Source organism: Microtus oregoni, unplaced genomic scaffold (genome assembly GCF_018167655.1).
Source record: "Microtus oregoni isolate MIOR12 unplaced genomic scaffold, Mior012 000016F_ref0000370, whole genome shotgun sequence".
Lineage (NCBI taxonomy): Eukaryota > Metazoa > Chordata > Mammalia > Rodentia > Cricetidae > Microtus > Microtus oregoni.
In genome coordinates, this window is record NW_024543075.1 from 14,623,183 (window position 1) to 14,649,330 (window position 26,148).

General features: G+C 40.4%; 1 protein-coding gene across 4 annotated transcripts in view; it reads left to right on the forward strand.

Moving 5' to 3' along the window:
- Ate1 (arginyltransferase 1) overlaps positions 1–22,525 on the forward strand; it is a 115,570-nt gene extending 93,045 nt beyond the window's left edge. For all 4 annotated transcript variants that reach the window (XM_041666461.1, XM_041666460.1, XM_041666458.1 and 1 more), the window contains exons 11-12: positions 4,958–5,078; positions 20,507–22,525. In XM_041666461.1, coding sequence (XP_041522395.1) covers positions 4,958–5,078; positions 20,507–20,685 — 300 coding nt within the window. In that variant the 3' untranslated portion in view covers positions 20,686–22,525. The remainder of the gene's footprint in view (positions 1–4,957; positions 5,079–20,506) is intronic.
- The last annotated feature ends 3,623 nt before the right edge of the window (positions 22,526–26,148 follow it).

Sequence of the window (26,148 nt, forward strand, 5' to 3'; positions counted from 1 at the left end):
ATAATTGTCTCTCTGAGTCTGGGTTACCTCACTCAAAATAATGTTTTCTAGTTCCATCCATTTTCCTGCAAAATTCAAGCTGTCGTGTTTTTTTTTTCTGCTGTGTAGTACTCCATTGTGTAAATGTACCACATTTTCCTAATTCATTCTTTGATTGAGGGGCATTTAGGTTGTTTCCAGGTTCTAGCTATGACAAACAAAACTGCTATGAACATAGTTGAGCAAATGCCCTTGTGGCACAATTGAGCATCCTTTAGATATATACCCAAAAGTGGTATTATTGGGTCTTGAGGAAGGTTGTTTCCTAATTTTCTGAGAAATCGCCACACTGACATCCAAAGGGGTTGTACCAGCTTGCATTCCCACCAGCAATGCAGTAGTGTTCCCTTTTTCCCACAACCTCTCCAGCATAAGTTGTCATCAGTGTTTTTGATTTTGGCCATTCTTACAGGTCTAAGATGGGATCTCAGAGTTGTTTTGGTTTGCATTTCTCTGATGACTAAGGATATTGAACATTTCCTTAAGTGTCTTTCAGCCATTTTAGATTCCTCTGTTGAGAGTTCTCTGTTTCTGTACTCCATTTTTTTAATTGGATTATGTGATCTTTTGATGTCCAACTCCTTGAGTTCTTTGTATATTTTGGAGATCAGACTTCTGTCTGATGTGGGGCTAGTGAAGATCTTTTCCCATTCTGTAGGCTGTTTTGTCTTGTTGACCATGTCCTTTGCTTTACAGAAGCTTCTTAGTTTCAGGAGGTCGCATTTATTAATTGTTTCTCAGTGTCTGTGCTGCTGTGGCTATATTTAGGAAGTGGTTCCCTGTGCCTATGTGTTCAAGTGTACTTCCCACTTTCTCTTCTATAAGGTTCAGTGTGGCTGGTTTTATGTTGAGGTTTTGATCCATTTGGACTTGAGTTTTGTGCATGGTGATAGATATGGGTCTATTTTCATTCTTCTACATGTTGATATCCAGTTATGCCAGCACCAGTTGTTAAATATGCTTTCTTTTTTTTCCATTTGATATTTTTTGCCACTTTATCAAAGATCAGGTGTTCAAAGATGTGTGGATTGATATGCGGGTCTTCTGTTTGGTTCTATTGGTCCTCCTGTCTGTTCTTATGCCACTACCAGGCTTTTTTTTTCAGTGCTGTAGCTCTGTAGTAGAGTTTGAAGTCAGGGATTGTGATGCCTCCAGAAGTTCTTTTATTGTACAGGATTGTTTTGGCTATCCTGGGTTTTTGCTTTTCCATATGAAGTTGAGTACAGTTCTTTGGAGGTCTCTTAAGAATTTTGATGGGCATACACTATTTATTTTTAACTACACTTTTTTTTCAATAGTTTGGGCAGGGGCTGGTATGGGGCAGGATTCTTGTATATGCCGTAGCATGTGTGTAGAAATCAGAGAACAGTTTGTGAAAGTTGGTTGTCTCCTTCCACTATGTGGATTCTAGGGATGCACTAAGGCCACCAGGCTTGGTGGCAAGCTCCATTACCCACTTTTGGGCCTTCCATTTTTAAATGGATTGCCTATATACTATGAGAGGGTAAGGCTGTGAGGGCTCGTGAGTCTAGGTTTCTCTAGGACTTTATAGAAATGTACAGGGATAATGGTTATATAGCTTTGAACAAGCATGGAAACAGTAGGCCAGCCCTGTGCTAATGGGGAGATCTTGCTAGTTTGTGAATTCCATCATTAATAACATAATAAAACTGATGCTGAGAGCTTGCTAGAACCATTTCTTGTTGTGGCTTCATATTATCAGACACTGATTTTACCTTTGGAAATTTAGATTTGTAACTAGATGTGTCTTAGCTGGAGGAAAATGTCTAAGAGTTGTTTGCTTTGTTTCATTGGAAGCAATAAGGTATCCGTCTGTTTTAAAGTCTGCTATCATTGACAATTACTGCCGTACTCTATATACTCTTCATATGTATTGAGTACGATGTGATAGTGAGGTCATTTTTTTAAAATTATTGTGTGTTTGTGCCTGTGGAGGTCAGAGAGGGTGTTGGACCCCCTGGAACTAGAGTTGCAGATGGCTATGAGCCACCACATGGGTGCTGGAGATTGAACTCAGGTCCTCTGGAAGAGCAACAAGTGCTCTTAGCCACCGAACCAAGTCTCCAGCCACAGTGATGAGATATCTCAGCTTCTGGTTATCAAAAATAAATGTAGTTCTTAGGCTAAATTCTGATTATTTTGTTAGACTAATGTATTTTTTATATAACTTATTTGGCGGCTCTTTCATAGGTTGAAAAGTCAGATCAGTATGGTAAAGATCTTCAATTATGGCCAAAAGCAGGCAAGTGAGAAGAATGCCTTTGTCGGCATTGCCCAAAACCAAAGCAAACAGCCCCCTGCTGGACGACAGTCTTTTCTGATAGACCAGGAAATGTGTTTAGCTAGGGTTTGGAGGTTTGTCCTTGCACAGTGTTTTCGTTTTAACTGTAATATTTCCTAAACTCTTACTCTATGACAGCCTAGTAAAATCTGGCCATGTTGTAACCTCTCTCTTTTTTTCCTTGGTGGCTTTGGGTTTTACAAGTAGCCTTAAGCAGTTTTCATTAAGAAGATAATTACTGAGTATTACAGCTATATTTGGAGTAAAATAGTAACCCTTCTTTAGCACCGTGGACTCTAGCCGCTCCTCTTCTGAACTCTTCATCATTTTGAAAGAACTTCTCAAAAAGCTCTGTGGGATAAGCTGTCAAAGATGTTACATTTTCAAAATTCCGAGTACTCCAGAAATCTGTGGTAACTCATATTTCTCATTTACTCAAAGTCACCGTAGGAAAGAATTAATCTGCTTTTACTTCACTGTTCAATCTGAATGAGTATACTCAGAGGTTGATTAAATATTTTTTCTTTTGACCCTGGGAAAGTATGTCCAAATCCTTAAGTAATTACATTCTTAATACAAACATCTCTGGTTTTCCTACAATAGGGAACAGGCAGGGTAGCTTTCACCTCCCTGTGGTTTTTGTGTGCTGGTGACTCTGAGCTGAGCTCTAAGTACTTCAGTCACATAACTTAACCACTTAGCTTAGAAAGTACAGCATTTCACAGTGGTTTATTCCATAAAACCACATTCTTTGATGGCTTGGGAGAAAATCTGAAGTATTGAAAGAAGCCTATACTTTGGAGAAGGGTGTTTAATGTAATTGACAAATTTGATTTCAAGTGATATGAATAAGTCAAAATGTATTTCTGATCTTTTAATGAGGTGAATGTTTAAAGCATCAAAAGTAAGCGCCGAACCTCCCTGTGAGTGAATAGGACATTGAGAGAACTGTGAGGACTCGTGTTCCCACACATCATGTGCGCCTGAGCTTTGTGCAGCCTCCTCACTCCAGTGGGTTCAGTGCATTTTCTAAAAGCATGATTTTGTCCATCTTTGTTCCAGGACCTGCTGCCGCACTAAGTCTTTTTGTCAGTATTGTTGTTAGGTGTTTGTTCATGAATCTGTGTGAACTCATGGACTGTTCTGAAAGGGAAAGTCCATTATTTCAACTTTCAGACCTCAGAGATCACCCTCACTCCCAGTGTTTGCCTTGACTTTAACCTTAAGTTAGAAAATAGGAGCATTTGGACACTTGGGATTGTAGTTGTTATTAACACACTTTTCACACAGATATTCTTGGGGATCCTCAAATGTTCTGTCACTACATGAAAATATGCTCTTTATTTTGTACTAGTTTTTAAATTCACATTGGTCATATTTTTATACCAAATTGAGAACTCTAGGATAATAAAGCAAAATGGAAAAGATTCTGCAAATGGAGTGATGAGAGATTAGATTTGCCAAAGAGTAAAATATAACATAAAACTTTAATATTGAATACTATGTGGCACTGGCACATGACAAGCTAAGAACTCAGTCTATATAGGAATTTAACAGGGGATACTTTTACTCAGTAGGGGAAGTAAAGCGTTTTCAAAAAAGTTAGGTTGAAGCCATTAAGTAAATACAAGAGAAATTAGGTTGGATTGTTCCTTATATTGAAATAATTTCTTAAACTGGATTGTAAAAATTTTTTTAAATGACTGCACTAGATTTTAACCTGATATCAAATTTGAATTTTAATATTCAGAGATAAGACATTTAGAATTTTGAATAAATTCAAAGAATATAAAAGTTATGTTTTTTTTCTGAAAAAATTCACTAATGCTTTTTACAGTTTGTATTATTCTTTCTTAACTCTGTGTTCATATTCAGTAAATATTGTATAGTGTTGTACACTTGAAGTATGTAACTGATCTACACGTTTTTGTAAACTAGAACTTGTGAAGTTATAGTATCACAGGTTTTGTTAGAATTTCTATTTTTTAAGCTTTTTATTGTACATTTACTAGATTGTTATTAGATGTATATTAGTAGGATGCTACTTTTTAAAACATTAGCATGGACTGAATATTATCAGCCTTGAGTTAGACAGTGGTGGCGCACGCCTTTAATCCCAGCACTCGGGAGGCAGAGGCAGGCGGATCTCTGTGAGTTTGAGGCCACTACAGAGCTCGTTTCAGGACAGGTTCCAAAGCTACAGAGAAACCCTGTCTTAAAACAAAACAAAGGAGCTTAATCTTGAGTTTATAAACTAAAAAAATTAGTGATTGGGGACAGTAAAATTCTACTTTTGGAAACAAGTTTGCTTTATATGGCTTTGTATAGTTCTCTAATATATGCAAAGCAGCTTCTCTCTGTTCCTCACTAGCTCTTCAAAGACAACTGGATTTTTTCCAAAAGGGTAAACTCTCAAATTCGGAATCGGTATAGCCTGCTAAATGTTGATGTATCACTTTTAGAGAGCCTTGCATTATATATGTGTTCTCTAAATATGGCAAGGCTTTTTTGGTTGTCATTAAGCCTGTCACCAAACCTTTCCTTGACCCTTGGAGCCTCAGAACTCAGGAGTTAGCGTTTGTAATGCCTGTGCCTTTTGTCTTCACTTCTCTTTAGGGTCAGTATAGACCTTCTGATTTGCTGTGTCCTGAGACGTATGTCTGGGTACCCATTGAGCAGTGCCTGCCTTCTCTTGACAATTCCAAATACTGCCGTTTCAACCAGGACCCACAAGCAGGTATGTCTATTGCAGAACCCAGCTTGGCATCTTTATCCTTTTTGTGGCTCTTCATAGTTTTTCATACTTGTACACTGTGTCAAAAACCACACGTGTGTTTCTGTGATAGGGAAGACAAGACAGATAGACAATTAAGAAATGACGTTACTCTTGCTGCTTGCCGCCTGTGTTTTCCCTGTTGGAGTTTCACATGTTTTGAGGACTGAAACCTCTATTTTTATGTTTTAACAATTATCACAATATAAAAATTGTTTGCTTATTTTGCCAGTATAGAGGCAGAAATATTGAGCAATCGAACTGAGGTTGTGGAACAGTGCTATGTAGATAGTTATTTCACGAAGTTTTTGTGCTGGCACTTTTCGTCTGTCCCCGGTATGTCTCCTTTTCCATGTCCTTTTCGAGGTCCTGCCTAGAATAGCCTCCACCATATTTTGTTTATTATTATTCTCTTATAAGTGTATAGAGACACTAAAAGAATAGCCACAAGTTAAGATCCTGACTTCATGACAAATAGGTATCTGTGCTTTTAGGCAATTGAGAATCTTCCCTGCTTTCAGATTCCTTACTTACTATTAAGATAAAAATAAGTGTCAAGTGTGGTGGGATATGCCCAGAACCCTAGCAATTGTAAATTAGAGGCAGGAGAATCACCTATTTAGCGTCAGCCTCAGCTGTCTTGTCATGAGTTTGGGGTGAGTCTGAGCAACATGAGACCCTGTCTGAAACAAAAGAAAATAATAGGACGACCTCTGTGTTTGATTGAAGTATTGTATGTATGTATAAAAATGCCATAATGTATGTGTTAATAAAAATATAGTAAGACCTACCTTATTGAGTTATACCGAGAGGAAAATCAGACCCAGATATTAAGAATCGTCCCTATTGTTTTGGTTTTGTTGTTCAAGTTAGGTTAGGATGTTGCCTCAGATTTATGCCAGAGGCTTTTGTTGGCATTTATTCCCACTTGTTCTGCCCCTTCTCTCTGAGAGAAAAATAGTATGTCCTGTTTAGCTCCTTGGAGTCTAAGTGCCACTGAAAGCGTAAAACACCTCTTGGTCTACAGAGCGCGGGAGCAGGGCTTTGTTAAACTGGCACACGTTTGATGCTCTTGGATGGCTTACATTATGCCACTGTGTGTGGCTTCTCCGACTGAAGTCCACTGATGTTCCAAACTGTGCTTTGAGTCCTCACAGTCTACTACTGAGGTAATACCTGATTCATACCTCATTAGAATACGGAAGGGAGGAAATGCAAGCCCGGCAGAGGGCAATGGTCAGGTGAGAATGAGGGGTGAAGAAAGAAAAGAAACGCATGGACTTCTCAGTTCTGAAATGACCATTTTTTTTCTCACCAGCTTTTATTTGTTTTAGTTTTTCGAGACAGGGTTTCTCTGTGGTTTTGGAGTCTGTCCTGGAACTAGCCCTGTAGACCAGGCTGGCCTCAAACTCACAGAGATCCTCCTGCCTCTGCCTCCAGAGTGCTGGGATTAAAGGTGTGCGCCACCACTGCCTGGCCAGTTTGTGTGGGGGGGGGTTGTTTGTTTGTTTTTGAATGAAATTGGTTTATGTGATACATTTGTTACCCTGAAAAGCTGATATGAAATCATGAATGACACATCTTACCCATAGTAGTACCATAGAATCTGAAGAGTGACCACAGTGGGCCCAGCTATCCCATTTGCCAGACACTTTGGCATCACCCCAGGTTTTCTAGCCAGGACTTAAATCCCATACCTTAAGTTGCTAATCAGAATGGGATTGTTTCATTCTAAGTTATACTGTACTGACCAAACAGATAATGTTGCTTTAAAACACTGACTTTGTCAGTGGGCTTTGGCGTCAGGTCCATAGCCAAAGGCAGCCGTGTTCAAGAGGAAAGCTCATAATTACCCACTACCCGTGTCTTAGAAAACACTTCCGCTTTGCCTCCTCTGGGTCAGTAGCTTGTAATGAAAGCTGCGGGCCATCTTTTCGAGTTCTTTCCTTCATAGTACTGTGGTCTTCAGCTTGTTTCTGACTCTTACACGTGAACACAATTTTACTCTTTCTTAAATTAGTTTAAAGGTTTCTTGGAGATGCAAGAGACCATAAGTTCCCCATGTTTTGTGAAGCTGAAACATGACCTTCTCATTTCCATGCATGGAATGGGCATGCAAGTAAATACTCATTCAGTTTATTGATTTTAAAATTCCTTTCCAAAACAAGTGCTAATAAGCATATCATAGCAAAACCAGTTTAGTCTTGCATTGCCTACTGTTATCAAGAAGACAGTCTGTTCTGCTGAGTGATGAACACATAGCATGTTGTTTCCTGTATTCTGCTGGGTTCTCCTCAGGGCAGACACTGGCTGTTAACTATTCATCGTTTAGAATTCATTTACAGTCAGAGAATAGAGTTTCCAAGCACACGAAGATCATTTTCCATGTGTTGTGTCTTTGTAACTTTGAAGAGAATATTGTATAGTTTTATCAATATTGAATATCACAGTCCAGACACTATTTGAAATCACACTTATGTCCTGTGGTTTTAGGAAATTAAAATGCAGTTACATGCTGGAGTGTATTGAGCCTGCTGTGAAACACGGTCATTGGAGGTTTAAATGGCAAACTGTGAGAAACTCTCCTCCTCTCTGGGGCCAGTTTTACTTCTACATGACCCAAACTCTGACTCAGAGAAAACACGGAGCCTGATGTGAGGAGTATTGCTAGCTGGCCTGTTTTTCAATCACGAAGTCTTTGCTCTCCCAGATGTTCTGTGGTTCAAGGGCCTACAGAAGGTGCCTCAGCTGATCTCGTTATGCTCTGTAAAGTGGTTTCATTTTACAGAAAAATCTCATATCTCCGCACCCTAAGTTGCTATAAGACTCTGAAATACCCACTCCCATGCCCTTGCAATCTGCTCCCAGCACTCCCTCCTTGTCTTGTGTTTTATGAGTGTTTGTTTAACTCTTTAGCCTGGACAGCAAACCCTTTGTATTTACTGTGTTAAGGCACTATGTGGGCAAGAGGTGACTGACTTCTAACAACTGTAAAAGAAATTTACTTGTTGTAAATGGGTATTTTGTTTTCAGTTTAGAACTTCTGTCTATTCCATCAAAATGTGTTTAGAAATTTCTCAAATAACTTTGAAGGAAAATAATGTCCCATTGTTTTTAAAATTAGGAATTGGCTATATACAGACAGACTTAAAATAATCCAGTACCACATTTACACTTTACTTTCTTAAATATTTATATGTTATTGTTGTGTGTGTTGTATGTATGGGGTACAAGGACCATGGCATGTATGTAGAGGTCCGGGAGCAACTTCATGGAGTCAGTTCTCTGACTGTCACTAGAGAGGTCCAGGGAATGAGCACGGGGCAGGCTTTCATGGCAAGCCTGTACCAGCCAAGCCATCGCACTAGCCTTTATTTTACCTTTTTTCTTAAATTACTTCTTTAAAAGTATTTTCTGGGAGCCTTTGTAGAAATTTGGCTCAGATGTGGACTGAACATGTCATCCAGTGACAGAACGCTTGTCCCTCGTGCACAAGGCTCCGGAGTTAGTTAGGGAAGGGAGCTTGAGTGCAGTCAGGATGCACAGGTGTGCGGCAGCTGCAGCGACAGTGTCTCCTGTTCTCCACTGCTCTTCCCGTGAATGGAGCTGTGGATGCTTTGTGAAGCAGAACAGGGTTGCTTGTGTTACTTTACTTTTGGTTAGATAGAAATCACTTTTGGTAAGGTAAAAACTACTTGGTTGTTAATTTGACCATAAAGAAAACAAATACTACTCTTATAGGGCAGGCACTAACTTAACGTAGACAGTTCTTACACACACTTTGTTGAAACAGTAGCCGGTATTTTGGAGTTGATTTTTAAGCCTTGATAAACAGTGTTGAGCATATAATTTGGTATTACTCAAAGGTATTACAATCCTTGCTTTATTGTTTTCCAGAGTGAAGCTTTATTGAGTATACATTACTTCTCCAGCACCATCCTGTTTCCCCCGTGTTACTCATTTTATATTAACTGTACAATGTTCGTTGCAAAAATACAGCTAAAATTCGTTTTGTCAAAGGATGAAAATATATTTTTTCCAGTTTTTTCTATACTTTTAAAAGTACTTGTTTTTATTTTTAGATAATTTTTATTTCTGTTTTCACTTATAATTACAGTAATGCGTACCTTTTACCATAGAGTAGTCTAAAGTTGGTTTGGTTCTAAGCAGACTTTGAAATGTTGGTAAGAAATTTTCTCATTTGTCTCTACTGTGACCAAGCCATACACCATTGCTTTTGAACTAAATTTGCTATGAAAATAGTGACAATTAATTTGGATCAAGTGCTTTGTGCATTTTCCTGGGGTAGACTGTTTCTAGAACATCTTAACTCTTCCCAGAGTGGCTGGAAATCCTAAGCTAATTAAAGAAGCTTCATAGCAATGTGGTCCCCTGAAGCTTCATTTGTGTTATTTTATGTTATTTCAAAGGGAGCCTCTTTTCTTTTTACTCCATTCTTTTTCCTTCCTGGCATGGTTCCCTGACATTTTTTCCTATACTTCTGTAGTTCTCCAGCATGTGTCCATAGAACACCCAGCCTTACTCAGATCTTGAGTGTTTGTGGAGGAGCTGTCCCAGAAAGTCTCTGTCTTGTGTTCACTGATTTGTGTCTGTAGGCCTGGCATTGCTTCCTGAACACTATGTAGGCTCCTTCAGAAGGGCATATGAGCCAGCATGTTCTCTTAACCACTGAGACATCTCTTCAACCCATGCAAACATGTTCTCTTAATCTCTAGGAAACAATGCCTAGTAAGAAAGCAAACTTCCCAAAACTTCCTTAGGGCCCTCAGAATCCTCTGCAGTGATGATTCATGACAAAGAGAGGATTGTCCTAACAGGTGCAGGGCCAAGTTGCTGTTCTTTTAGCACTTCTGAAGATAAAATTGTGTTCTTTAGAATAGTAACTTTCTTCAAAAAACAACTTATTGTATGTACATGTAAATACATACACACATATATGTTTATATACACATACATATCACAGTATGTGCGTCTAGCTCACCTATCTTGTGTTCCAGGGATTGAATATAGCACCTTTCTCTACTCAGTGAGCTGCGTCAGTGGCTCCCAGATAGTTTTTAAAATTTTTTTATGTCAGTCTAACTATTCAAAGTTATAAACTGAGTAGTATTGCTTGAAGTCTAGTTAATAAATATTCTTATTATCAGTAATGATGATGATGATTAGCTATAGCCAGCTGGAGGGAGAACCAGGTGTACCAGACTACATGTTACAAAGGAGTTGGCATCCAAGCAAGAAAATAACCTGGACATTTGGTTCAAATAGTTGGTAAGTCTGGGGAAATTTGTATTGATATGGAAAAAATAGACTGTTGAAATATTGTGAACAAGCTTTGTTAGATAGATATACAGGTGAACATATTTTTGTCTTTTCACAACGTCAGAATTTATGAATGACAACTAATTCACAAGATTTCAGCGGCAGCATTGTTCCAGATTCTTCCACTTTCCTCAGTGACCATGGCCAAGGCAAACACAGGCTCTTTTAGTACAATCTTAATTACTAATATTAACTGACCACATATTACATACAACACAGTAGATTTGTCTGTCTGTCTACCCATTCACTCATCTGTCTAGCCAGCCAGCCAGCCAGCCATGAATGGCTGAAAAATGTTAAGAAACTGCAGTTCAAAATGTTTCAGAAGTCTGGGATACAGCATCTGAGGAGCAAAATAACCAAAAGAAGGTCTTTGGAGAGGCAGCTGTGGCTGCTGTTGTGGAGTCCAGCAGTAAGGCTGGAGCTGAGCTAGAGTTGAGTTCACCTGCAGAGGCGAAAGGATGAGACCAGGTCAGGAGCTGGGTGGTGATGGTGCATGCCTTTAATCTCTGTGAGTTTGAGGTCAGTCTGAACTACAAGAGCTAGTTCCAGGACAGGCTCCAAAACTACAGTGAAACTTTGTCTCAAAAAACAAAACAAAACAAAGCAAAATACCAGATCAGATGAGTGAATGGGTAGATGAAAATAGCAAGTCTCTATGTGCAAAGTGGATGATGGGCTGATGATAGCAATTCAAGTACATTGCATCAAGGAGAGGTAGTCCAGGCCTCCACAGCACCTCACCATCACTGCACTTTCTTCCTCTCCTCGCAGAAAGGTAGTTTGTTCTTATCTGAGGCTAATCTTCCCTCCTGTCCTCCATAGTTTTTCATGTTTCAGTACTTCTCAGACACCTTGATGTACTCTGACTTCATAAATTTAAGGAGAACAGAGGAAGCCCTGAGTAAAGTAAGTAAAGTCTGAGGCATGTATACTATAAACCTTTCTTGTTTATCTGTATGTCATAACTCCACTTCCTTGTTCAGCTATGTGTGATAACCCTATCTTTCTGTTCAACTCCATATACTAAATATTCTGAGCGTCTGGGATGCTGTGGTTTCTCTACCAGAGAGCCCAGGCCGTCTGAGTCCAGCTTTTCTGTTAATGTGCCCATCTGCCTGGCTTTTCTTCATTTCTCACCCCCCCCCCAGGTCTGTCCCCAGAACTCTGATGGATGCAGCACATAAAGAAAATAACCTTTACTTTCTTCAATTGTTTTTCTTCAGTATCTGGTCACATGGTTGAAAAAAGTCACATGGTCCCCTTCTGACACCAAGGAATAAGCTGCGTCAGTTTGCACTGGACACTGAGTTGCTGATTTGAGTTTAATAAACAAAAAAAAAACTAAATGAATTTTAGTTTATAAATGAGACATAATTTTCAGCACTTTTTGAAGTGACCCTAAACTTGCTTATGCATTTTGATATATATATGTATATGTATATGAAGCTTTTTTGCTAAGCATTGATAATTATAAAATCAAAGTATCCATCAGCTATGGAAAACATTGAAGATGTTTCATCAGATGTTTAGCCAAGATTGAATTCTTTATGTGAAAATAAGCAAGCACATCTGATTAGCATAGAAACTTCTTTTGCCTTTAATAAATGATAAAATTATATATTTAACAAAGAATGGTTCTAAAATAAGTTTCTTTATGATTTATTATTAACAATGTCTTGCTTGTGTACCTATTTTATATACCCATGTACCTGGGGCTATATGAACATTCTTAGGTGAAATAATGTTGTGAGTAGCCGCCTAGAATGGCATGGGCCTTGGTTTGGAAACTGCACTTCACTTCCTCAGACCAACTAAGGAAGAAATAACTTGACATAGACCATAACTGTTGCTTAAGTGTTGCAGCCAGTAAGTAAATGACTATTCTCTGTAGTGTTGAGGCAAGCAGGCCTGCTTTTTGTCCCACCCGGCTCCCGCACGGCTGGCTTAGCCCCAGAATAATTACACGGAAACTATATTCATTTAAACACTGCCTGACCCATTAGCTCTAGCCTCTTACTGGCTAACTCTCACATCTTGATTAATCCATTTCTATTAAAGTATATCGCCACTTGACTGTGGCTTACCAGCATGAGTCTAACCACCGTCCGTCCATCTTGGGTAGGAAAAGCATGGCATCTGCCTGACTCTGTTTTCTTTCTCCCAGCATTCTGTTCAGTCTACTCTGCCTACCTATGTTCTGACCTATCAGGCCAAGCAGTTTTCTTTATTAATTAACCAATGAAAGCAACAGATAGAAGACCCTCCTACATGAATTCTCTGTAGTTTGGAGTTCAGAATGAGTGTTTGAGATAGTAGATAGCTTACCACAAACTTTTACCTTGTTAGTTTTAGGCCAGGAAGGCACAGCTTACTGTATTTATTCCTCACTTGGCACATTCAACTTCCTCTCTGGTTCATTTCTTCTGAAATAGTACCGTTTGGAAGTTAAGGCTGCCTCCTTGAAAGTCTTGCCCTCTCTGGGCCTGTCCCTCCTCGTCTACCCCAGCACTTGCGTGTAAGTGTGCAGGAAGATTTCAACCTGAAACAGCGTCACTAGGTATCGCACACTGTGTCTTTGCTGCTGTTGGCCGATGAATTGATTTCACAGTCCACTACAAATCACGACTGTAGAAAGACTGAGTCAGAGTCTGCATTTTCAAGTTGGTGTGTGCACAGGTATTAAGCCTTAACTCATATTTTAAAGAATGACTTTAATTTATAGGAAAGTGGATTCAAAGGTTTCTTCTAGTTTAAAAATTAGTACTCAGTTCATTAATGTAAGTCTATTAAAGAAAGATTTGTCCTGTTTGTCAAATCTGAATGCAGATTACAAATCATATTTTCAATGTATAAGCCTTTAAAATTTTAGCAATTATTTAAAGAAAAAGGGACTTTTGAATAACATTTGATTGTATTTACAAGGCACTAATTCAATTTTTAACTTTTAAAATTTTTATAAATGTATTCAATTTCCCACTTAATTCAATTGTCTGACAAAGTATTCTTAGGAACTTAATTAGATTTGTGGACACAATGAACTAAATATTTACTTAGTTTGAAATCACAGTATAAATCAATTAGTTAATTAAGCATTTCCTGTTGAAGTAATAAATCATTGTTTACATAAAAAATCTTCAGGAGTCCTCTGTATAACTACTGGAACTAATAACTGAATTAAATAAGATTGTAGCTTATAAAGTTATTATACAGAAGTCAATTGTACTTTATATATTAGCAGCAAACAAAAAATGAATTGCAAAAGAATCCTCTTAGAATAACAAAAGAGTATTCATTATTTAGAATTACATGTATCAAAAGACACTCAAGACCACTACATTGAGAACTACCAATCACTGCTCAGAGAACTAAACCATGTTCTGAGTCTTGAAGACTCAATGTTGTTAACATGACAACTGAAGTCTTGAGAGTAGGACCTCTTACTGCTCTGATGGTCCAGTTCTATCTAATTGTATTAGTATACAGTAGTCTTCCGTTCGTTGACACCATCCTGTGTTTATTCTCGTCATCATTTCATAATGCTTTTACCAGGTTAAAGCCATTTACAGTGGCTTTCCATTGGTCCCCATATCCCGGAGGAGGTGGGTGATTGATTGTTTATGGCCAAGTGCTTCCCTGTTTAATTAGTGGACGAGCCCAGAGAAGCCTGCATTTGTTAAGCCCATGAGGTTATGTCTTGACCAGTGTTTACGTTTCTTTAGCACTTAAGATTGTTTATTCTCATCTAACTTTAAAGAGCTTTGAACCTGGTAGAATCCTGCATTGTACCAAACTCATAAAATTATTCAAATTTTAGCAATATTCAAATTGTTTGAATTTCAGGTTCCTCTCATTGCATTTTCCATTAATAACATCCAAACTCATTTTATTTGCATTCGCATTGCTTATTCCTAATACCTAACCGTTGTTCTGCAAGAACAGGTAACTGCTAGCTCATGGAGTCATGCTAATTTAGTGCTTCAGCTAGAAACCCAAAGACAAAGGGTCTTTAGACTTCACTAGATTTGACACTTTCCACAGTTCACTGACTACCAGGCTGTTTGATTATCAGTGAAATGAGAAACTCAAACTACATGATGTTCAGGTCCTACTGTGTTTTTGTAACCTTTGGATAGTTAAAAATTTGTTGAGGATCAAGCTGCTTTCAAACTTGGACATATTATACAAACGCAAGATGGGTGATTCTGAATTACATCAAATGTGTATGTCAAAGGGTGACATCAAGTCTTTTTCTCAGTCACTGTCCATCTTAGTTTTTGAGACAAGAGCTCTCTCTGAACCTGGAGTTCACCAGTTCAGTTAGACTGCCCTGTCAGCGATCCCCTAGCACTGCAACTGCAGACAGGCACGCTCTCTATACTTTGCCTTTTATGTGAGTACTGGGGGTCTGAACTCATATCCTGATATTTGCCTGGCAAGCATTTTGCCAGCTGAACTATCCTCAAGCTCTGCATCTAAGAAACATTTGTGTATCTAGTATGGCTTCCAGATAATGTTTTTATGAGCTTTTTAGGTGTGTGAACAAGTGGGTCTGTTTCTTGTGCCCTCTTTTTTTTTGTATACATATACACACACACACACATATATATATGTATATATGTGCTCTATCTGCATATACAACTTTATGCCAGAAGAGGGCAGCAGATCCCACTAGAGGTGGTTGTGAGCCACCGTCTGGGTTGCTGGGAATTGAATTCAGGTCCTCTGGAAAAACAGCCAGTGCTCTTAACTTCTGAGCCGTCTCTCCAACCCCTTCTTGTGCCTTCTATTGGACTTGTTTCTTTCTGTTTGTTTTGCACAATTCTGATATGTTAGTGTTTGTTTTATTTCATTTTACTGTTTAATAAAAAAAATTACTTAGTGACCATTATTTGAATGTGTTAGGGAAACTTTAAGTGAATTTTATGGGGGATTTGTTCACTTTTGGTTCACTTCACACATTCAGTAGTCTGAGCTTTGGTGTAGAGAGCTGTGAATTTGCAGTTCCAGCTTTTTTTCTTAGTAAAAAAAAAAAAAGCATATTCTGTGACTTCCAAAGTGTAAGTTGTGGGGTGCTGGCCACACAACTGTGATGTGTGTGCCAGCTCCTCAGGCTGCCTCGGCAGCGGTCTCCTCGGGCCGCCGCGGCAGCCGTCTCTTCGGGCCGCCGCGGCATCGGTCTCCTCGGCAGCCCTTAAGTTCCACAGTAAATTGTTGCTTACATGGGAGCTCTGATTTGCATTTTAAATTAATGTCACCTAATTCCCCAAACCTGAATTAAACCAATCTTTTTTCAGGTTACTGAATGCTTAATTATTTGCTCTTGACCTGTGTACCTTGGAAGCTAGGGGATATTAGGTGGCTGTTATGTGTGCACTAACTATAGACCTGTTTATTATTGGAACCCACTATTTTGCCATTTAAAGTGTGTGTTTTAAAAGTTTCACTCTGAACTGAAGTTTTAGCATTTCCTTGAAATACTTTGTTAACCCATTGTTGTGAATCTTTTGATTAAAAACAAAGGTTCTTGTGCAGCACACTTCATTTCTTAAATGTTTTCTTAAAGCATTCCAGCTGCACCCAGGAAAGCAATTTAAAGAAGGAGCCCTGTAGTGCATTGGTACTTTTTGAATGGGTCAGTGCTACTAGAGTTTGCTTTTGGGCATAGTTCTGGCTTTAAACTGCAAACTATAGGCATTTCTTTGATATAACTACATGCTTTCAAAGTATGTCTGAAAACAAATAGTGCTTTTGGAGAAGTCTTTTGGAGGAGGAAGGGGCACACAGGAAAAGCATTTGCTTTATAGCTGTGCTGTGCCACTACTTTTTTTTACTCTCCAAAGTCCGCTAAAGAATCTGCTTTTCTGCTTTCAGAAGTTTAACAGAAGCATCTTTGCTGTCTAGAAGGGCCCTCTGCTTTTGCAGAGTCCTCTTGCTGTTTGAGACTTACAAGGTTTTGCTAAGGGAAGAGTTCTGAAAGACTTGAATTTAGGAAGTCTTGACTTTGGAAGACTTGTGAGCCCTGTAGGAGCTGAGCTTTGTGAGCATACAGCTGCTTTTACCGCTCATGTTGGCCAACCCTGCTGACATGGCTGCTGCTTCGCTGTGTGTTTAAGAAGCTTACACGGCCTGTTGTACCTTCTCATAGTGAAAATCTTTTGCTTTGAAGCAGGTATTAAAAAGTGCAAAGTGTAAAGTAAAAATGAAAGCCAAGAGCAGTGGGTCATTTGGGGAGATGCCAGTTGAGACATGGCAAGTGGATGTTGGCATAAACAAAAGTAATTGCCAAGAGCACATATAACTCTGAAGTACACAGACCGTACCCCCGAACTGCTACACACAAGAACAGTGTGGAAGGGCATTATAAATATTAATGACCAGCCATCAAACCTACACAGCTCGAGACGTTTTTGAGAGAACATTTCTTCTCTGAGCAGAAAGGTATTTCACCAGGAACATAGCAAAACTTGTTCTCTGCAGAGCACTTCGTTTATCCCTTTGTGAATAGAAGTCGCTCTGTTGAGGCAGATTGTGAGTCCCAGCCTCATCTCCAGACGTAACAGAGTCACCACTCCTAGTTATGTGCACCGAATATGAGGTGATTGCCAGAAATGGAGAATTCACCACAGTTACATATGCTGGGGAAATCAAGGTCCTCTCTTGGGTTCTTCATTTTGTTAGTAAAAGAGTTTAAGAATAGACTCAAAAGGAAGCTCAAGGGCAGCTTTATTAGAGTTTAAAAGAAAAATGGAAGGGCAGCAAGCTGTGAGTCTCAGTAGCTGCCTGGAGGAGGAAGAGGTTGCAGAGAAAGAGGAAAGGCCTACCTTTTGAGTCAACTGTGTGGAATATCGTGTCTCGTTCTTTTGTCTGGCTTGATCTTGTGCAGCTCTTGTGTGGGCAGCTGTGGCTGCTGTGAGTCCGTCAGCGCAATAGCATTTTGTATACAGAAGAGAGTATTACACAGCACTTCATCTCATCCCCCGGCTCTTCATCTTCTTTCTGCCCCCTCTACCTCAGTGTCCCCGAGCTGTGATGAGGGTGGTCGTAGTGGTGATAAAGATGACCGTGACATTTTATTAAGGATACGGTCCAGCTACTTTGTAGACTATTCCTTACTTGGTGTTCATCATAGGTTTCTCTGTAATCAGTCAAGGTAAGAATATTAGAAATGGTGAATTCATATCAGGAGACCTGTATTGTCACTCACTGATAGCTGGTGACCTGATAAAGTGGTGTGTGTCACACACCCACACTACAGTCAGTATTTTGTATAGGTCAAGTGGTTGATAAATAAGATATCTTCAGATGATATATAAGTATCCTGTCACATCGAACTTAAAGCTCCTAGTTTTTACACCCTTTGGTAGGACGCTTAGGGTTGGAATACATGGAGTAGGAACTTGAGAGCATGATGACTGCGTGCTGTGCTCAGCTCCCTGTCTCCACGGACACAGTTGAGGAGCTCTCTCAGCCAGGGAATGATACCACTCACCTCAGTTAATAAGGTCAAGATAATCCCCCACAGGTATCCCACATACCCTTCTCCCAGTTGGTCCTAGATTCTGTCAGGGTGACCATTAACACGAATATCACATCCCCTGTTGGACATTTGCTCAGCATTTCAGCTCTTATATCAATTTATCTGCTGTGTATACGTCTGTATCCTTTAAAAACTATAAAACTTGTTTTCATTTTTATGTAATATTTCTGTAACAATATATTATAAAGATATGCTGATTTACTCTTGAATCATTTTTAGAAAAGCCTAGGGAAAAAAAGAAAGCCAGGTTGTGGGGGCAGCATGTCCCTTTGATTCCAACACTCAAGAAGCAGAAGCAAGTGGATCTCTGTGAGTTCGAGACCAGCCTGGTCTACAGAGAGAATTCCAGGACAGCCAGGGCTACACAGAGAAACCCTGTCCCTAAATACAAAACAAAAAAGGAAAGAAAGGCTTAGAAAAGCCTTAGGTCTCTGAGAACAACAAATAATTTACCTCCCCCCCCCCCCAGAGGTACAGCTGTGGCCTGTAGCTTCTCTTGCTTTGGAAGCACCTGTTAAACAGCTCAGCTCCCGTGAGGGAGCAGTTGTGGGGAGAGTGAGCAAGCAGCCCCCGCAGAGTTTTCCTTGATTAAAATGTCATGGAGCTGGCAGCGCATTTGAGTCATTAGTGACCAAATGCTCATCCCTAAGAACTCGCAAGACTCCTTGTGTTTTTATTTTATAAAGTTAAGCTGTGATGCAGCTTTGGGAAAGGAGAAGTAGAAGTTCTTGTATCTTAGTAGGCTGGCAGCTTTCTTTGGGTGCCATGGCAACCGTCTTCATATCAAAATAGCTTGTTCCTGGGTCTCTTCAAGGCCCATCAAGGGAAGGTCTTTGGGCCCGTTTAGCACTGTAGATTTGTCTGTGAGCATGGATGTCATGTTTATATCTATAAGACGATTCTAAATGGGTCTTGTAAGAATTTGAGCTACATTTTTCCTCCCTGCTAACTAAATCATAATTTTTAGTGTTTTAAGTATCTTACAGAATTTTGTTTATGTTTAAATTACTTTTAATCTTAACTGTGTGGGATGTACATGTCCCATCCTTGAGGATATGACAAGATGATCATAAGCTAGAGGCCATGCAGCCCAACCGATGGAACAGGCAGGCCTGGAGTCTGAGACGGATGGGCTCCCTCTCCTTCACATGCGTTTGGGCAGATAAATTGTATGCAGTACATTGGTGTTCCCTGTGTCTGGCATCTGAGGAATAGGAGGAATTCTGTTCTTTTCTCTCCTGAAATCTCCTGAGTTTGATTCTGCTTTAGAGCATCAACTTCTGAGAAAGAAGAAACTTTCGATGTTTGTGTCTTAGTTATAAACGCCATTCCTGGCCTTAGGTGGTAGATTACAGCCATGCGTACTTTGTCTAAGAAGTTCTGGGTCTGTATTTGGTGTGTAGAAAGCATGTGAGTTTCACACTTTGGCTTGGGTTCCTTTCCCAGCACTCTTTACAAGTATACAAATATTCCAGAATTTACTGTCTTGAAGCCCTTGTGTACGTTTTCTTTGGTTGGTGTGTGTGCGTGTGTGTGCTCGTGTACGTGTGCGCATGCATGTTGAAGTCTTGCTGTGTAGCCCAGTCTGGCTTAGACCTCTCTACAGCCAGGATGACCTTGAGCTTATGATCTTCCTGCCTCTATTTCCCAAGTGCCAGGACCACGGGCATACCCCTCCACCCCAGCTCATCCCAGGTATTTTATCCCCAGCATGATAGCTTATTCCATGAAGTCAGAGGCTGACCACCTTGAGTCTTGTCTTTTCACTAAACCAAAGGCATGCCTCTACCTTCCAGCTCCAAGGTAGAAGTTAGACTCTTGCCCTTATGTTGGTCTGTGTACAGGCTATTGCCTGAAGGAAGGCAGAGATAACTTGTTCTCTCGGAAGGGCTCTTGCAGTCCCATAAAGCGCTACTCATGCTGATCAGAACTGAGTCGCGAGACCACGCCCAGCTTCAGGGAAGGCAGGAGCACAGGTGTTCTTGATATAAGCCATGAGTTCTTGTATATGGGAACCAGGAAAGCCCAAAGGAAGCAACAGCACCTTGTACTCTATCTTCTTTTGAAGCTGTGAGAATCTGCCCTGCTGCCCTCCATAAAGAACAGGAGTATGCAAAGCCAGACCTCCTTATGCTGCTCTGTTGACAATAAGTCCGCATGCAGAGCCAGAGCCTCAGGCAGCATGTTAGCTGGAGAGGCACTAAGATTTAATACAGACTCTGGAAAGATTCTGGAACATTTATAGATGCCACTGTACCTCAGCAAATCAGAAGGTACAGTATAGCCAGTGGTTTTCAGTTGAGTGTGATTCTTTGACTCTACTTTGTTTTGGCTAGCAAACTAGGGAATGCTTCTTGCCTTTCACTAAGAAACTTCCTGTGTATTCTTAGGAGCATGCTCATGAACATACCACACAGTGAGGACCTGCGAGGCCATCACGTTTCAGATGATGTACTTTGGCCGCGCACATCTTTGATACGGCAGTCTTTGATCCGTATTTGTCTCTTTGCAGTGGATGAAGGCCGCAGTAAGGACCTTAACCGACTACGGGTACTGCACAGGCGATCCACCATGCCTTATGCTGTTTATAAGAACTACCAAGAAGACCCGAGTGAGGAGGAGGGTGTTCTGGAGTATGCCAACCTTGTGGGGCAGAAGTGCGCCGAGAGGATGCTGCTGTTCAGAAACTGACAGCCTGCTCCATAGCCCAGCACCAGCCTGGGTACCTGGTCACTGTCCTGCATATCTTGGCTTCTGTAGCCACTCACCAAGTACATTCTTAGAGCTTTTAAAAAATATTTTGTGGAATTGTATTTATGAGAATCTTGTGGTTAATATAAAGATTTTAAAATACACTATGATCTAGCCCCTTAATTGGGACTTGTCCTTTTGGAGTTTGCTTCTGGAACAAGGTATGCTAAATGTCTCCAGTAAATATTCTGGGGAGGAAAGTGAAGAAATGAGTCTAAAGAATTTCCTCACATTACTGTTTTTGTCCTGGAAAAAATGCTAACAGAAAAGATGGTTCTCAACCTGTGGGTCGCAACCCCTACAGGGGTTGTATATCAGATATTTACATTACGATTCATAACAGTAGTAAAATTCCAGTTGTGAAGTAACAACAAAATAATTTTGTGGTTGGGTCACCACAATATGAAGAACCATATTAAAGGGCAGCAGAATTAGGAAGGCTGAGAACCATTGACTTAGACTCATACAAGATGTTAGCTTATGCTGGGAAATTTAGGTGGGGTCAAAGGTGACAAACGCATTCCATCGCCAGGAAACATGTCTTCCCCACAAACCAAAGCTCTGTTACTCTGTTCAACATTAAATTCTGCCAGTTTTTCAGTGTGTCATTAATAAACGACCTGAAAAGGCCATGCAAACTTTGCAAAGATCAGGTGTTCCCATTGGGTGTGTGTCCAGGATGGTCCGGCTATGTCTGTTGTCTTGGCATAGTTATTTGCCTGGCAAATCTTAAGGACCTGAGTTCAGTTCTCAAGAACTCATGTAAAATGCTGGGTCTGGTAGTGAGTGTGCGCTTGAAATCCCAGCACTAGGGAGTCAGAGGAGCGTCCCTGGAGCACTGGCCAGCAGCCTAACCTACTGAGTAACCTCCAGCACCGAGAGACCCTGTCTGAAAGGAAGTGGACTGTAGTTCTGACACCTAGCCCCAGGCCTCCGTACACGCATTTTATAAAGATGTGTGCTTGTCTTTTGAGCTCCTGAGTTGAATGTGCACCGCAGCTAGTGTAGGGCAGTCAAGGCAAGTATCCCAACTTTGCATTTTGCAAAGTCTGTCTGAGATACCTGATTTTTTGTCAGTGGCTTTCATCTAAATAAAGACACATGGAGCTTCCAGAGACTGGTTTTCTTTTCTCCAGGCAGGAGCTATGCATGTTCCAGCTCCTTGCTTTAGTCCCTTCTGAGTTCAGGTAGTTTTACACCTCCCTCCATGACAGCACAGATGTCATTTTGGTTCTCGGTGTATTATCTTTGTTTAAATTATTTTCAGTTCTTAGAATTTTGTTATTTTTATTATAAATAATCTGAGCACTTTTTATATTCTAAGATAGAGGATATATTATCAGATAAATATATTCACTCAATTGAAATTATTTAGATAAGAGAAATTATTGTTTATGTTTTCTTTCAAGGAGTTTATCCTATTTTTATCCATTTGCAAATGCCGGTTTTGCGTGGTTTCTTATCATATCAAAATTATTATGTAAAAGAACCTTTCCAGCTTTCTGAACAGCAAATAGTTTGGTTTATAAATATTGTATTATTTCAGTATGAATAAAGGTGAGAGAATATGAACACTTACCCAGAATGATTCTACTGCGGCTGACTTAAAAGAAGGAAATGAAGTGGGAACTTGATATGTTTGAATTACAAGTTATTCAAATGTGTGTTCCTTTCCAAAGGAAACCAGTGGCTATAAGACAAAGTAACTTTGATTGCATTTGATAGTTTTGCTCTTCTAAAAAAGACCAAAATGAACAAAATAAAGCTGTTTTTACCTGCAGTGGTTCTTGTCATTTATTTCTTAAAACTATATAGGCCCAGCACCATCTATGCCTGTAATCCCAGCACTCAGTGAGGGCAGGAAGACTAGTCAAGGTCACCTACAACTACATAGCAAATCTGAGGCCGTCCTGGGATAATGAGACTGCCTCATAATGCATAGCCACTCCCACACACGCACATATACATTCTCGAATACATTACACTGTAGAAATTTGTAGAAAATGTTGACTATGTGAATTATAAGATTTGTCAATAACCAACTGTAGACCATTTGACTATGTCAATCAAAGTATGGGATGACTTCTCTGGAGAATAAAATAAATCTCTAAGCAAAATGTATATAATTTTCACATAGTAAATTAGGAGAGGATGAACTTTGGTTTTTTTGAGACAGGGTTTCTCTGTGTAGCCCTGACTATCCTGAAACTCACTGACCTTGAACTCAGATCCTCCCGCCCCTGCCTGGGATTAAAGGCGCGCGCCCAGCTACTGTGGCTATCTTAAAAGAGAATGGTCTTAATGCTTGCATAGTATCCCAGTGTGTACTTACGTTTGCACTAGAAGGCTTTTGGCCCTGAGCCCTCTTTATGCATAATGGGTATTACTAATAGCATTACCAGGTTTTTTGATACTACTTTGTTTCCTTTTTAAGGAAAATCTAGTTTTGATTTTAGAATGTAAAATAACTAGCATTATTCAAACAAGATAAATGATTACAAAAGGAACATTCTTTATCTTTGTAGTCCTGGGGGTCAAACCTTCTGACGCCGGCGAGCATTCTACCCCTGAGCTTCTACGAAGGGGAAGGCCACCTCTAGCCTGTTACGCGGTTATCAGCATGGATTTAGCGTCAGCATTGCAGTTCCTTCTCACTGCACCAAATGGCTTAAGTGAAATAAAAGCTATCTTAGGGGTTTCTGTTGCTGCCACGAAACACCACGGCCAAAAAGCAAGTTGAGGAAAGGGTGTATTTGGCGTACACTTCAGGACTGCTGTTTATCGCTGAAGGAAGTCAGGACAGGAACTCAAGACAGGGCAGGATCCTGGAGGCAGGAGCTGATGCAGAGGTTATGGAGGGGAGCTGTTTACTGGCTTGCTTTTTGTAGCTTTCTCTGCTTGCTCAGCCCACCTTCTTATGGAAACCAGGAGTAGCAACTCACGGGATGGCACCACCCACCATGGGCCCCTATTGATCACTAAATGAGAAAACACCTTCCAGCTGGATCTCATGGAGGCGTTTCCTCAACTGAGGCTCCTTTGATGACTCTAGCTTGTGTCAAGTTGACACACAAAACCACCCAGTACAACTGACCCCTTGTCAACTTGACACACAAATACATCACTATGAAGCCACAACCCTTCCTTTCTTATTCATCCCCAAGATCTTAAATAACTTAAGAAGTCCCACAGTCTTTACAGATTCAAACACATTAAAATTTTGATTCCTTTAAAATAGTCACTCTTTTAAATAAAAGTTCAAGTCTTTCATCTGTGGGCGCCTTTAAAACTCAAAATTAAATACCTTCTTCAAGAGGGAAAAAACACCTGGAGTCCAGTTGTAGAGAGGGGAGTGATAATACGAGCAGGAGGTCAAGACCATGATGGAGAAACCCACAGAAACAGCTGACCCGAGCTAGCAGGAGCTCACTGACTTTGGAGCCCATTCCCTATGGAAGGATACCATGCTCAGCCTAGATACAAGGGAGGAGGGCCTTGGTCCTGCCTCAAGTGATGTGACAGACTTTGTTGACTCCCTCATGGGAGGCCTCACCCTCTCTGAGAAATGGGGTGGGGGAGAGATAGGAGGAAGGGAGGAAAAGGGAACTGGGATTGGTATGTTTAAAAAAAAAGATTGTTTAAAAAATAAAAAAGTGTAATTAAAAAAGGAAAAATATATATAAATAAAATTTAAAAAATAAATGGGACCCAAATAAATATAAATTTTATCATTTAAAAGAAAAAAGAGGAAAGAACCAGGGCACCATCACAATTGAACCAAGCAAAACCAAAGTCCAACAGTATAAATATCTCAATGTCCAATTATCTGGGATCCACTCAGTTTTCTGAACTGCAAAGGGCTATGGTCACTTCTCTGACTCTGCCTGCTACAACACACACAGCTTGTCTTGTAGGCTCCGGCTGGCTGCTGCTGCTTTTGGTAATTATCCCATGGTACTGGCATCTCCAAAACTCTAGGGTCTTCTGCTGCAACTGGGGTGCACTTTCACCAGTAACCTCTTATAGGCTCTCTTCATGGTGCCAGGCCTCAACTTCTCTGTAAGACCCCTTCAGTCCTGGGCCTTCAACTGCCACAGAAACTGCACCTTCACCAATGGACTTTCCTGGCCTCTCAGTGTCAGGCCTCAGCTGCTCTCCATGACCCCTTCATGCCTTCAAACCTAGTACCACACGTTACCAAATCTGGAACACAACTTCTCGGTGTTCCCAGAAGATTTCACCTCAATGATGTTTGTCTCTTGTTAATCACTGCTAATTTCTTAGCTCTAGCCAACCAGCATCAAGTATCCCAGCAAAGCAAACTTGCTCTAGTAGTTCTGGTATCTTGTTAATAACAGCTGATTTTTCAGTCCCAGCGAACCTGAACCACAGGATCTTAATTCAAACAACAAACAGCCCTGGTAGTCTTTAATCTTCCCTCTGAAATTTCAGAAACCAGGTCTCCATCTTCTACACCGCTCTTAATATTCTTCTCAGTTCCACAGAATATCCTACTGAGCTCATAACACTCTTCTAGCCCAAAGTTCCAAAGTCTTTCCAGTTCTGTCACAGCAATCCCCCTCTATGCTGGTCCCAATATCTGCCTCAGGGTTTTCTGATACTGCGACAAAACACCATGACCAAAAAGCAAGTTAGGGAGGAAAGGGTTTATGTGGCTTACACTTCAGAACTGCTGTTCCTCACTGAAAGGAGTCAGGACAGGAGCTCAGACAAAGCAGGATTCTGGAGGCTGGAGCTGATGCAGAGGCTATGGAGGGAAGCTCCTTACTACTGGCTTGCTTCCCATGGCTTGCTCAGCTCACCTTATGGAAGCCAGGATCAGCAGCCCAGGGATGGCACCACTCACCATGGGCTGGGCCCTCCCCCATGATCACTAACTGAAAAAATGCCTTCCAGCTGGCTCTCCTGAAGGCATTTCCTCAACTGAGGCTCCTTCCTCTGATGTCTCTAGCTTGTGTCAAGTTGACACAAAACCAGCCAGTACAAAAGGCTTTAAAATATTTATCCATCGATGATTGTATATGAGTCTTAATGTGTTGTGTCTTTACCTCATTACCTTCCTTTTGCCACCCGACTTGGTATTTGGGTTTTAGACTGTTCATTCATATTTCTCTGGGAATTCTAGGCAGTATTGGAATCCATAGCTTCACTGTGCTGACTTAGAAGGTAAGGCCCATGGCAGGTCATCAGATCACAAAGGCTGAACTCTTGTAAGTTTGTTTAGTCCCCTTGTAAAGGCATATCCCTCCCGTCACGGAAAGATAGAGCAGGTCAGAGTCTGTGATTAGATAGTGTGTCCACATCAAACACCAAGTCTTCTAGTACCTTGATCTTGAACTTGGCAAGAAGTTCCTCCAGAACTCAGGACCGGATTCCTATTGT